Source organism: Anthonomus grandis, chromosome 19 (genome assembly GCF_022605725.1).
Source record: "Anthonomus grandis grandis chromosome 19, icAntGran1.3, whole genome shotgun sequence".
Taxonomy (NCBI): domain Eukaryota; kingdom Metazoa; phylum Arthropoda; class Insecta; order Coleoptera; family Curculionidae; genus Anthonomus; species Anthonomus grandis.
This window is the reverse complement of record NC_065564.1, coordinates 3,397,585-3,410,328: the sequence shown is the minus strand read 5'-3', so window position 1 is coordinate 3,410,328 and position 12,744 is coordinate 3,397,585. Positions and strand designations below refer to the sequence as shown.

Here is a 12,744-nt window from a genome sequence, read left to right as displayed (position 1 = left end):
AAGTTTGGAGGTCGATATCTCGGCTCCCATTTGCACTATTGGAAAAATTCCAACGGTTTTGACTTAGTTTCGTCCTTTTGAATCCAATGAGACCATCCGCAATGTCGTAGCCCTTATACTAGCTGAGATCTCGCATTTTTGTGGCCCATTTTTGGGCTCAAAAACGAGGTCCAAAAAGTGACTTTTTTCGAATTTTCAAAGTGCTCCCATTTCGTTAGTTTTGCTCGAATCCCGTTATATCCCGGTGTTTTCGTGATGTAGGTGATGGGAACAAGCCGCTAGTATAGTTATTTCGAATTCGAAAAAAATGTTTAAAGTTTCGGAAAAAATTTCAAGGCTTCATAATTCTCTGGGATCAACTCCGATGTCATCATGAGGCCCTGATTTTGTCATCTTTAGGGTAAGATTAAGCCCCTGGTGTCGATAAAAAAGTTAAGAAAAAAAATAATTTTGCCCTGCTAAGGATCGCGTTAATTAACGGCACAAGACAATCATAAATCAAAAAATAAATTTAATTTTCTGTCAAATCATTTTGATTTCACTCCAAGCCTCTTCACTCACTTCAGCCGGCAATGACGTAAAAAAAAAAATGACACACCGTAACGAATGCACCTCGATGGTCTTCGAATCGACGTCGATTACGATTATACGAAATTTTAATTTGTGAAAGTCATCTCGAGAGAGTAAAATGATTGACATTCCGGGAAAAGAACTTGAAACCTATACCCCCAGACGCGCGGAGGGGCCAGGGGGTATAACCATGATGAAGTCGCCAGTTTTAAATTTCACCCCTGATTGACAAGTTTTTACCTCGTTTTCATGAAGGGTGGCTGTAAGGGCGGACCCCAGTTGACCTCTAAGTACTCGCGTCTACGTCGTAATCTTATATGGGGCTTGAGACAAGTTTAAAACGTTGACGCTGTCAGAAGAAAAGCGCCGCGAAGCTTTTTGTAATGGGATCTCATCGGTTCGGTTTAATATTGTCCAGGCCACTGGATCGAGGAGCCTCTTCCAGACGTGAAACTAGCCAGAAGTTTTTTTTTTCTAAGTCATATTTAATAGGAATAATCTTGTTGATCGAGGAGTTGAACATAAAATTAGTTTATTAACTCGACACCGATAAAACATCCACTCGAGACAGACAAATAAAAACATTGCTGGGGGATGAAAAAGCGATCGCAGCCCCGCACCAACCCAAATTTTATGGGCCACTAAAGTTCCAACTTTAATTGCCAAAAGATAATGAGTCTGCTGCATGTTTACTTACGGCGAAGGAAGTCAAGTGCATAAACGGTTTCCCATAAAACCTGGTTGCACTTAACAAGTGTCACGGCCTTTTATTACCGTCTTGATGGAAACGGGAAAGTCTTAAAATCTATTTTTTTTTCTCTACAAAAAAAACCCTCATATTTCGTTGTTTGTTTGGCACACAATCGATCGTCTATTAGGCCTAAAGTGGGGCAGAGTTGGCAAATTCCGTTAACGTAATTGCGCTAATTGGGATTTGTTAATTTTTCACTCTAGTTTTAACAATTAGTGCTACTTCAACTATTTTCAAAAATGTTTTTACGACGACCAATCGGCGATTACCTAAACAGAAATGATTTTTATGGCACCCCGGATAAGATTACATTAAGAACTGGTAGTCAAGTGTTCGGGCCTGTTTAATTTTATATTTTTATTATTATTAAAAGGCTTTTCTTGTGGAGTACCACCCATGACGAACCATGTAGTAGTTTTTTTTTAATTTTCTTGCAATTGCTGCACATTAAGATCCTGGAATTTAGTTATTTCTTCCAGGCAGTTGAAGTCACTTTTTATGTTTATAATGAAGAGATTATTGAGGAAACCCTTCTTTCTAAGTCTTCAGAGGTCATCCACCTCGGTGGGCGTTGGCAAAAGCCTGACTTCTGCGTCTGGTCCATCATCATCGTCATCCTCAACATCATAAGGTCCTCGAAACTCTTTTAAAGCGCGAGAAAGAGGCTCATAACAACTCCTTTCGCCCGTTTTGTTTCCCGTCGAATCTTGAATAGGAAATTAACAGCTCTCGAGAAGTCACTTCTGAGAGCCCGACGTTTTATCTGAAGTACCCCTCCCCGGCCGGGCTTAAATATTTTGATCAAATAAACCGGGTCGGTACTAAGTCGCTGACTAAATAAAAACCGATATGCTATATTGTTTAAATGTGCTTTTCCTATTATAATTTTCGGTACTTTCGGAGGATTAAAAGGCAGCAGCAATATGTGGTTTAGTTTGTTTAACGTGGGACGCGTGAACGGACAGGTTTAGGTTCCTTTGGGGCATTTACCTCGAAAATTGAATTTTTCACGTGCGCCACTGACCGAGCGCCCGACCGTCCAGATATCCGGCAAAAAAACCAAAGAAAAATGACCGATTTCCTGCCGGGATTGGTATCAATTAAGATAGCAGCGGAGTTAATTTGCACGCTTGCTTTATCACGAGATGCCTCGTGTCCAGTCCCGGGGATCAAATGGCCCTTAACCTGGCTTAATAAGTTTGAAATCTGGATCATTTCCAGACCTCTCTTGTCTGTCATCGCTCTTCCACGCTCTTTTTCGTTTTATGCTTTAGTACTTCAAGTAGTACTGAAGATGTAATACGAAAACTTAAGCCACCTCTTCATGAGATCAAGTTGCTTTTATTATTTATTATTTTCGACTTAAAATGAAGCTTTAGTAGTCCAATAGTTTTTTTTTTCAAGTTAATACCTCAAAAGGTTCTTGAGGAACAGCACTAACAATGGAACCATTTCCCTAATTATCGGGTCTTAAATGGTCCATGCATTTGTAAGGAATGGTGGTACTTAGGACCTAAGAAATATTTCATGGTAATTTCTTAATTGGTTCTAGAGATCTGGCCCAAAAAGTGGTGCCACTGGGCTGGACTGGGCCGTGGGTCAAGGCTACCAATGGAGTTCGATATCCCAAAAATTATTGGTGATAGAGTCTTAAATGCGTAATATATTTATAAGGAATGGTACTACTAAAGTCCGAAAATATATTTCGTTGTAATACCTTAAGTGGATCTTGAGATATGGATTAAAGCGAAGAGTGGGAGAGAGAAGAAGTTAGTTGTTGGTTAAAACTCTCAATTACATTAGATATCTCAAGAATTATCGCTGAGAGGATCTTAATTTCTTAATATATTTGTAAGAAATGGTATTGCTAAGGTCCTAAAATTTATTTCATGGTAATATCTTGCGTGAATCTTGAAATATGGCCAAACAGAGCAGCCACCATATTAGTAATAAAGTGAGTTGTTGGTTAAGGTCTCAATTATGCTTGATATCTCAAAAATTATTGGTGACAGGGTCTTACATTCTTAATATACTTATAAAAAATGGCACTGGTAAGGTCCTAAAATTTATTTCATGGTAATATCTTACGTGAATCTTGAGATATGGCCAAAAAGTGGAGCCACTATACTAGGAAAGTGAGTTGTTGGTTAACGCTCCCAATGACGTTTGATATCTCAAAAATTATTGATGAGAGAATATTAAATGCTTATTGTATTTGTAAGGAATAGTACTACTAAGATCTCAAATTTTACTTTATATTAATACCTTAAGTGGTTCTTGAGATATGGCTCAAAGACCGGAGCTAACACCCTAGAACCAAACTAAATTTTTTGGTGACGACTGCCAGTGAATACCGATATTTTAAAAATCAATGGTGAAGGGGTCTTCTCAATAGGTTTGTAAGGAATGCTAGAACTAATGTTCTAAAAATTATGTCGTGGTAATATCTTAAATGGTTCTTAAGATACAACATCTAGTGAGAAGCCATTACTCTTAAGTCAAATAGATTTCTGTAAGGAATAGTACAAATCAAGTCCTAAAGCTTATTTCATAGTAATATCATGAGTGGTTCTTGAAATGTAGCATCCAGAGAGGAGCCAGCACAAGTCAAATAGGTGTCTAGGTGAACACTGCCAATGGAGCACGATATCTTAAGATCGAATGGTGATAGAGTCTTAGATCATTATTAAACTTGGTAAGGAATAATACTACTAAGCTCCTAAAAGTTATTTCATGTTAATATCAGAGGTGGTTCTTGAGATATGCTGCAAAAAATTAAGTCCATTTTTGGATGAGGAGTGCCTTAAAATTATTGATGATAGTGTGTTAAATATTATCTACTTTAGGGCAAGGGCAAAATTTCGAGGGGTTATAATTTATGCCGATTTGATGACAGAGTGGCACTTGAAAAGTAAGTATGCCAAGCGACGGCATCCAATATTTTTCTTCGCCTCACGTTATGCTAATGATTTACCTTCAACAAAAGGAAATATAATTATATATTATGACGGGCAAATATTGAAACGCGTCCTTCGATACATCAATTAATGAAAAATCGTAATGTAATCACAAAAGGAATCGAAGACCAAATCGAATGCGATTGATTAAGTTTAATGAAATATGACATAACGTATGCGCTCGCATTATACCGACTTTCAGCGCTGGTGACTTGCCGATTTTCGAGTGGTTTATTCGATTTTCTCTCATTTTTTCTCTCTCACTCTCATACAGGGTGGCGAGTTAAACGTTATCCTCCTGCTGCGGTTAATTCCGAACGTCTTTTCTTCAAAGATAAAGGGCAGGTGGTTGTCGCACGTGTGTAAAATAAATAGTTAAACAAATTTATCTCGTCCTGGAAGGTTTACACAGCTTTGCTCTTGTTTGAATTCACATTATAAGTCCGCTCCTGCTAAAACAAAAAAAAAAAAAACACGAAGAAAAAAAACCTCTTCTCTTTAAGCGGATGATGTTTCAAGCTCGTGCCGCCGTCGGTGTCTAGGATTTTTTTACGAATTTTCGGAATTTTCGTGCCCGAAAATGTGTTTTTAATTAAATCCGCTGATATTAGATTGACAATTCTCTTCATTAAACAGATGCTGTATAATATTGGGTTACCATTAGGACGCTTTTTTGCCATAGGGTAATAAGGTAAAACTTTTTACATTTAAACGATTGATGTAATATCAGAGAAGAGTACCGAGGCAAGCTCTCTCAGCTGAAGAAAAATACAAAAGAAAAAAAAAGGGCTTTCATGAGAATATATAACAAAAACTGTGAAGTGCTGAATATCTACTCCAATTTTATTTGGGACACATAACACGGCCTGCTTGATTAATTTCTGTACTCGGCGCCATCTAGAGGCAACCATGCAATATGCTTATTTTAAACTAGATGGCGGCACCACGCAATAATCTTGTGCAGTGCTCTGCGAGTTGCCCGCGAGTGCTCCCTGAAGAAATTTTCGATGCCAGGGATAGATGGGAGAGATGGAAGCTTCTTGTGGAGCACGTGCTTGAACTAGTTATTGGAATTTCTGATGTTTAATTAGCCGATTAGCGTGGTAAAGATGATTGATAGGTACACGGACACAATAAGAAACCTGTTCTGGTTCATAGATTAAAGTGGAATAAGATATTGATCTTGACGGATTAAGGTTTCGTTCGGGTTACCGGTTCGGAGGACCAAATTCTGCGAAGAGACAGGCTTGGTTCTTTGACGTATGGGGCAATTTTTTCGCCTTATAATGGCCTAATAAACCAAGCCTTAGAGAAACTTTTCCGTTGGCCCCTGTACATCCTGGAAAAATTGCATGCCGTCAATGAAAATAACCCCGGAAGCTCGGCGGCTGGCCCCAGTGGGTCGCGCCTGCGCCCTTTGGACGTTGCACCGCGCTCCACCTGGCCGTGGCGGCGTTCCCCGAAAATAAAACCCCCTTAGAGGAGGAGGTTATGTCGTCGTCGTCGCGACCCTTAAGATCAAGAATAAAAATAATGACGAGAACCCCTTGGTGGTGGCCCCTCCTGCTGCCGCTGCATCTCCTGCGATGATGTTTGATCATCCACCGCGTGTTGTATCCCCTTATCAGCCTTGGACTGTGGTGCCCGCAGTCGTCGTCACGGAGAGCGCCTCCACTACTACTATACAACACCGTCTATTTTATTTCTGATTACATTACTATACACCGCCGTCGCGGAAACCGCGGACTGTGTGTTTCGGATACACTAAAACATCGTCTCTCTCCTTTATCATCGGCGTTTTTTCTTCTTATTTTTTTTTTGTTGATTTGATCGTCGCTCTCGATCAGGGGGAGCTCCCGATTCATTTTCCAAAAAGCTTTTTCGTATGTCAAACCGGGCGAGGGGTGCGAACCTCTCGAAAACAACCGCCAAAATTCCGCGATCAATTTATAATTTTGACAGTGATAGTGACAGTGAGATGAGTTACAAGGACCGAGGCTCCCCCATACTACTCGAAAGCGGCTTGAAATCCTTCTTGGGGCACCCTGGACATACTTTTCCCTTATTAAACGGTAAGTCACGCTAGAAGCCTATGTCCCGCTTGACATCTTCCTCATCTTCCCTCCTCATCGCAGCTCACCCCTCTTGGGAACAAATAAAATAAAATTCCCAAAACTAAAAAAAAAGGCAATTCGTGGTCCTTCGAACCAAAAGTCAGTCGGTCACATGTTTTCCACAGCCCCGAAGCATGCGCAGACTGTGCCGGCTCATGCGGTGTGCCGTGTACGTCAACTCGTGACGCCTCCGATGTTATAATAATGTTACATTAATAATAATTTTAATGTTATTTATAGGTCGGAATAGCACGAGGTTTTCGTGATGCACCCGTCGCCAAGCCGAGTCGAGGAAATCTCGCGGCTCTCGCTGTGTGGGTTTTTTTTAAAGAGTTCTAAATTATTGAGTAGTTTTGTTATTAAATCAGAATAATTCAGATCTAACCGGAATATGTAAGGCCTTGAACATCCACCCTTATTCTCTTCGGCCAAAAACCAACCCTTCAGCAGCCATCATGAGCCTGCAGCATTAATACAGAACGAAACTTGACCTAATATTGCCGAAGTTACTCTTACTCCTGTTATCATGTGATAATCTGAATAATTTAAGACAAATCCAGAGATTTTTAAAATTTCTAATACCATGTCACCTGAGAGACAAAATCCCTCTCCCAAACTTGCCAGGGAGCACTAATATTCTGTTTTAATCTCTTTGAGCTACTGGAAATAGGTCTAGAATTCAAATCAGATGGTTGCACTTAAGGCAGACTAAGATTTGAGCAAAATCCAGGAGTTCTTGATTTCCAGAAAAACCCCCTGCCAGCCTCACTTGCCTTATCTCAGACTCATTAATAATACATTAGGTTCCATGTTGAAAATAAAATCTGTCCTATCGTAATCCTTCCTAAAAGGATAATGTTTGATGTTCAAGGTGACCACTCACTTGAAAGCCCAATATCTCAAACAGTACTAAGCATAATCTGATGAAGCCAAAGGAATTATACAAAATTAATAATTGTTTAAATTGTAGATGGTCTGTGGGCTTCAAAAAACCCTTAAGACTGAACCGATATTTTTGGAAATCGAAAGGTCATTTATCAAAACTTCACGCCAGAGTAGTAAAATATATTTTCAGAACAGTAATTTACGCGTTTTAAATATACACCTACTGAAGTTCATAATGACGAATCCATTCTAAATATATTTTGACGCTTCCCGAAAGAAAAAACAAATAAGTTGCCTTGTGATGTTTTAATTAGAAAAAAATTCTGAAACTAACATTTGAATTCAAAAGACGACCAAAACGCAAAAAATCTAAAAGTTTTCAAAAAATTTTAATTCCCCTCACGAGCTCGTTAATTACTTTGCATTTACGTTTTATTATCTTATCAACGAATTTCAAGAGCGTAAATTAAGTTTCACGATGCCTCATGTAATCTTTACTGACGTTTGTATACATAAAATGTCAATGTGTAATGTATGATATTACTCGGATTATTTTTATATTAAAAAAAAATAAGAAAACTTGACAAACACAAAAAATCGTTCTGTTTTTTCAGTTTTTTGGTCTCCAACGTCTCCTCGACTTCTTTGGCTCTCTCTTAACCTTTCCCTTCAGCCACTTGGCGAATATCTCAACTTCTTGGTAACCTACTAGATATTTCCATAAGGACATGAACCTTCTTCTACCTCTTCAGCTCCTTGGCCAACGTTTCCTCAACTTCTTTGATCGTCTCTTAACTCTTTCAACCTTCAGTTCTTCGGCCAACTTCTCCTTGGTGATGTAGATACGTCCATAACTTGGTTGCATGGTGCTGGTATCCTTCCACACTTGACGTTCCTTTACATCTTCAGATTCTTCGGCAATCTCTCCGTACAGAGTTAGAACTACCACAGTTCCTCTCTCTAGAACTATTCTGGACAATTTTCCCATAGAAACAAACATAAAACACCTGCTGGTATATCCAGTCCAAATTTCCGAAACTATTTCGCTTTTCCACCCAATTAATATTTTGAAAAATTAATGATATGTAGTCTGGCGTGGGCTATTTATACCCTGGAACAAACGTAGGATAGATGGGGCTGACGTTAGCTCTGGACATTTCATTTACACCTCTATGGCGGCCTTGTAACAGAAATATTCTTGATTTGTCTAGTCGAATTTGATAAATATATTTTTCAACCGATTCGACTTCGAACCAGGGGAAAATCAAGTGAATCCAGACTGTATTCGAGGAATAATAACGAGATTTCTCGGGTGTGTGAGAGTCCGTTTTACTTACCGAGACCCCCCGTCGTCCTAAAACATATTTAAAATGCCAAAGGTAAATCGGTAAGCTCATCAGATACCCAAACACACTAATGTCTAATACCAAAACACTGTTTAGAAAACCTGGCACGGCTCCAAACGTTATAAATAATGGCTTTATGGATTCAAGTTACCGTTAAATTTAATGACTACGTGAACTGCTATTTGCAAGATTATTATTGTTTTTTTTAGGGGGTTTGGATATGATTGTTTTTATGGGGAATGCACCGTACGAGAAACATTTTTGAGATATGCTCTATGACCCTTTTTTCAGTTTGTTTGAGGGATAAATGAGAAAAGTGTTGAAGGTTGCACCTATAAACCATGCCAAACCAAAACCGTCGCCTTACGACCGTTAATTTCGGTTTTATAAAGATGTTATTAAATTTCTGTTAGCTTTCTCGATTTTCTTGTATAAATTTCTTATTGTTTTTTATTTCTTATTTCTCTATCTCCTTATTCCTCTTAATTGTTTGGACGTAAGCACTCTTTAATTGCTTGACGAAGAAAATGGCTTTAACTGCCTGGAAAAAAACCTAAATTACGTAGGAAAATTAGAACCGTTAAACTCTGTTTTACTGTTTTATCATTCCAGACTTTCAAATAGGCCTATAAAGAACGGATTCGATGTTTGAAAGACTGGCGCATCCTTATGGGATTTGGCACGACCCAACGGACATAAATTTGTCGATTTTGACGCAATTATGGTACTGCCAACAAGCAAATTTGGCTCGAAATTCCGTTTTATTTTCTTTTTTATTGTTGGTGTAACGTAAGCAAGCCTAATCTGCTTGGAAAACCAGGAAATAATTGACGATACAATCGGAGCTAAAGCTTTAGGAGAAGAAGATTGAAAAGCTGCTAAGTTAATCTGATCACCGGTACCAAATGTACTTTGCGATTGATTCAACAATACATAACTACTGATTGGAATTTTCAAATATGTTGAGCAACACGTATGGTTGGAAAACCCGAGATATTTTTAAATGTTGCGGTCGTGTTTAAGTACCAACGCAAATCGGCGCATTAGCGCCGCTTTAACGGTAACCTGGTGGCAAACAAAACGATATTTTAATTTAAAACTGAGTGAATTTTGTCAGTCAGCTGAATATTATTAGATGCTAAGCCTAACGTCACGTGAAATTCCTGATATTGAGCCAATTTTCGGTTTTTCGGGACGGCGATGTACGCGTTCGACATTTTAAATGGAAAAGTTGCGATGGTGATGATGCCGATGATGCTGGGAGCTTATCAAAGTCTGTACAAGATCAGTAGGTCAACATAAATAAACGAAAATTTTGGTTTATTTTCATTCATGACCTTCCTCTCATGAGGTTATCGGAGATTATCGCGCGTTATAGCCGCGAGTTTACATAAAATATTTTTTGGTGTTATTCAAACGTCCAGTATTGACATTTGTTCGTCCTAGGGTACCGTCTCTGAAAGTCGCTCGTAAAACGTTTAATGGATTTGATATCAGAATTCGGTGGAATGACCCACATTGAAGCCTCCCATAAATTTAAAATTGTTATTGTTTTATATTTATTACTTTTTAGAGTGTTAGGGTTAATTCCCGTACATTTATATGAATTTGTAATGAAAATTGTATTTGATGCGTGGACAAATCAATTACTGCAATGTAAATAGGATTTTGCGCAGCAAAACAACAACGCCATCTGTGAATCCTGGTTCTCTACAGGCTCACAGATGGCGCATCTACAACATACCGGGTGTACTATAAAAATTCATTATTATGGGATTTTTAAGCTGAATGGCGAATACATTGTGCTAAAAAATTACATCGTTACGACCGCTTGTTATTATTATTATTGTTGGTCAAGGTTCTCCAATTGACTGAATACACGGTTTAAACAAAAACGACTGGTTAAATTTGGCTTTTCTATTACTGACATGAAAATATTAGCCTGCCACGCTTCAATTCATATATAATTTCTCACTTTACATGTCTCTGATGATTAGATTAGGCTCGAGAAGCTCCGTATGTGTAGATACGATAAAATCAATTAACTGAAACCATTTTATACGAGAAGCCCTTTAAAACATTTAGCGGAGCGCACCATCATCACATTAAAGCCTAAAAATACATTCAGGAACTTATAAAGATCGCGTTTGACATTTCTCACTTGGACCGCTGCTGCCAAAATGCTATTTTTACATTTCCTAATTGCATTTTCGATAATTATTCAGTACCTGCATGTCGGTTTTGTGTGAAAATTAAAATCGCCACAGTCCCACGTACATAAACCTCCCGATAAGACCTCCACATAAGAATGTCTTGATGTTTGCACTTTCGTTATCAATGGGGCTTTAGCCCGGTTGGCAGACTTTTATCTTGGAGATAATAATGACGAGGATAAACATCAGTTATAACGATAACGTTTTACGGGCATAAATTATTAAAATTTTATGGTTACAAGCATTTTTGGCTCCCAAAACACTCGTCAACTAGTTTTATGACCCTTCTGTTGGCGATATAGTTTTCAATTAAATTTAAAATACCTGGCGCAGCAAAAGGCTGCCAGCGAGTTCTAAAGCGTAGCGTCATCTGTATTCCATCATACCTCCCCATGGTCACAGATGGCGCAATAGTCTACAACAAACTGGCACACAGTAACTCCTAATTAACATTGTGTTTATTTTGTTTCAGGTATGACAGATGTTACAATTAAGTCGGGGAAACGGTTGGCGACATTTCAAATTGCTTTTGGGGGACCTGATAAGTCTTAAAGTGACGCAAAACTTAATAAAATATCTTAATTTTATTTATCAAGCGACCTTCGAGCTAAATCAGTAAGTAAATCTGACTGCGAGAGGTTTATGTTTAGGACCACTGGCGGATTATCCAGATTATTATAATCCATTTTGCAATTTAAAATGATAAAATGAACCTTTAAACGGGGGGCAACACACTTAAAATGAACTATGATCGTCGAGATCAATATACAGCCATTTTTACGAGACTTTCACCAAATTATCGGCAGAAGTGTCTCGGAACGTTTCGACTTTGAAAACAAAACATTTTCACGCTAATAATAGTCGAGAAATAGATGTTGGACCGTGGATAAATTATAGACGTGCCAACTAGTGACAAGAAAAATTAATTTATTTTGCTCAACGGAGATTAATTGGGCTTTGAGAGCGAGTGGTGGAAGGTATTTACTTAGAAAATGGATTTATTGTTAAAGGAATATCGTTAGATAAGCAATTTGCAGAAGAGCCTCTAAAAATCCATAAGCATCTTACTTAGAGCCTGTTATCAGAAATGCTCAAACTTTTTTTCAGTTTAAACAAGGTGCAACCTAAATTATCACGAAGAACTTGGTTAGAATTAACTGGTCTATAAGAGAGTGAGTGTGATTCAGAGTCTGTAAAATGATAATTATTGACGAAAAACACCCAAAGCATGTTAAGGTTTAGATGGATGGTTGGGAATCTAGAAAAAACTCTTAGAATTTGGACCCAAGGTTTCAAGCCTGGAGAGGGATAGTAGGGTCTACTTAACCTGAGTTATACAGATGACACAAAGTTAGTGGAAGGTTGCAAGTCTTCCGATTTAAAACGCTAAATATCCACTCGCCATTCTTATACGAGCCTAATATCAATTGGTGAAGGTGCTAGGAAGACAAGACATTCTTTATTCGATTTTTTTATATTGTAACTTGATTTTTTGGCGACAAGTTTAAGGGTTCGGTCGATGATTTTTTTCGAACCTCGGATTTTATTTTATTTACAGAAAAACTGCGCATTTTGAAAAAATATAGGTACTAGCTACAATTTTTTTTTGAGAAAATCCAGAGAAACCTTTTTTCAGAAATAAGCAGTTTTCTCAAATTTTGAACTTTTTATTATAGCCATGAATTCCTTTTTATTGACTTATCTTAAAGTAATTCATATTTTTTTTCGAAAATATCCATATCCATATAGGGGGCTAAATAATAATAATATTGATTTAGTCGATAAAGTTTTCCATAAATCCCATAAAGTTTCCAAGGTGTTTCTTTACGACCTCCGACGTCTGAAAAATCAAATGGGGGGAAGGAAGGATTCCCGGGTGGAACCTCCGTCACGAAATCACATGTTTTA

General features: G+C 38.1%; 1 protein-coding gene across 1 annotated transcript in view; it reads left to right on the top strand.

Moving 5' to 3' along the window:
• The first annotated feature begins 5,813 nt into the window (after positions 1–5,813).
• Positions 5,814–12,744, top strand: part of LOC126747475 (hepatic leukemia factor) — a 29,120-nt gene continuing 22,189 nt past the window's right edge. The window contains exon 1 of the mRNA XM_050456142.1: positions 5,814–6,350. Coding sequence (XP_050312099.1) covers positions 6,164–6,350 — 187 coding nt within the window. The 5' untranslated portion in view covers positions 5,814–6,163. The remainder of the gene's footprint in view (positions 6,351–12,744) is intronic.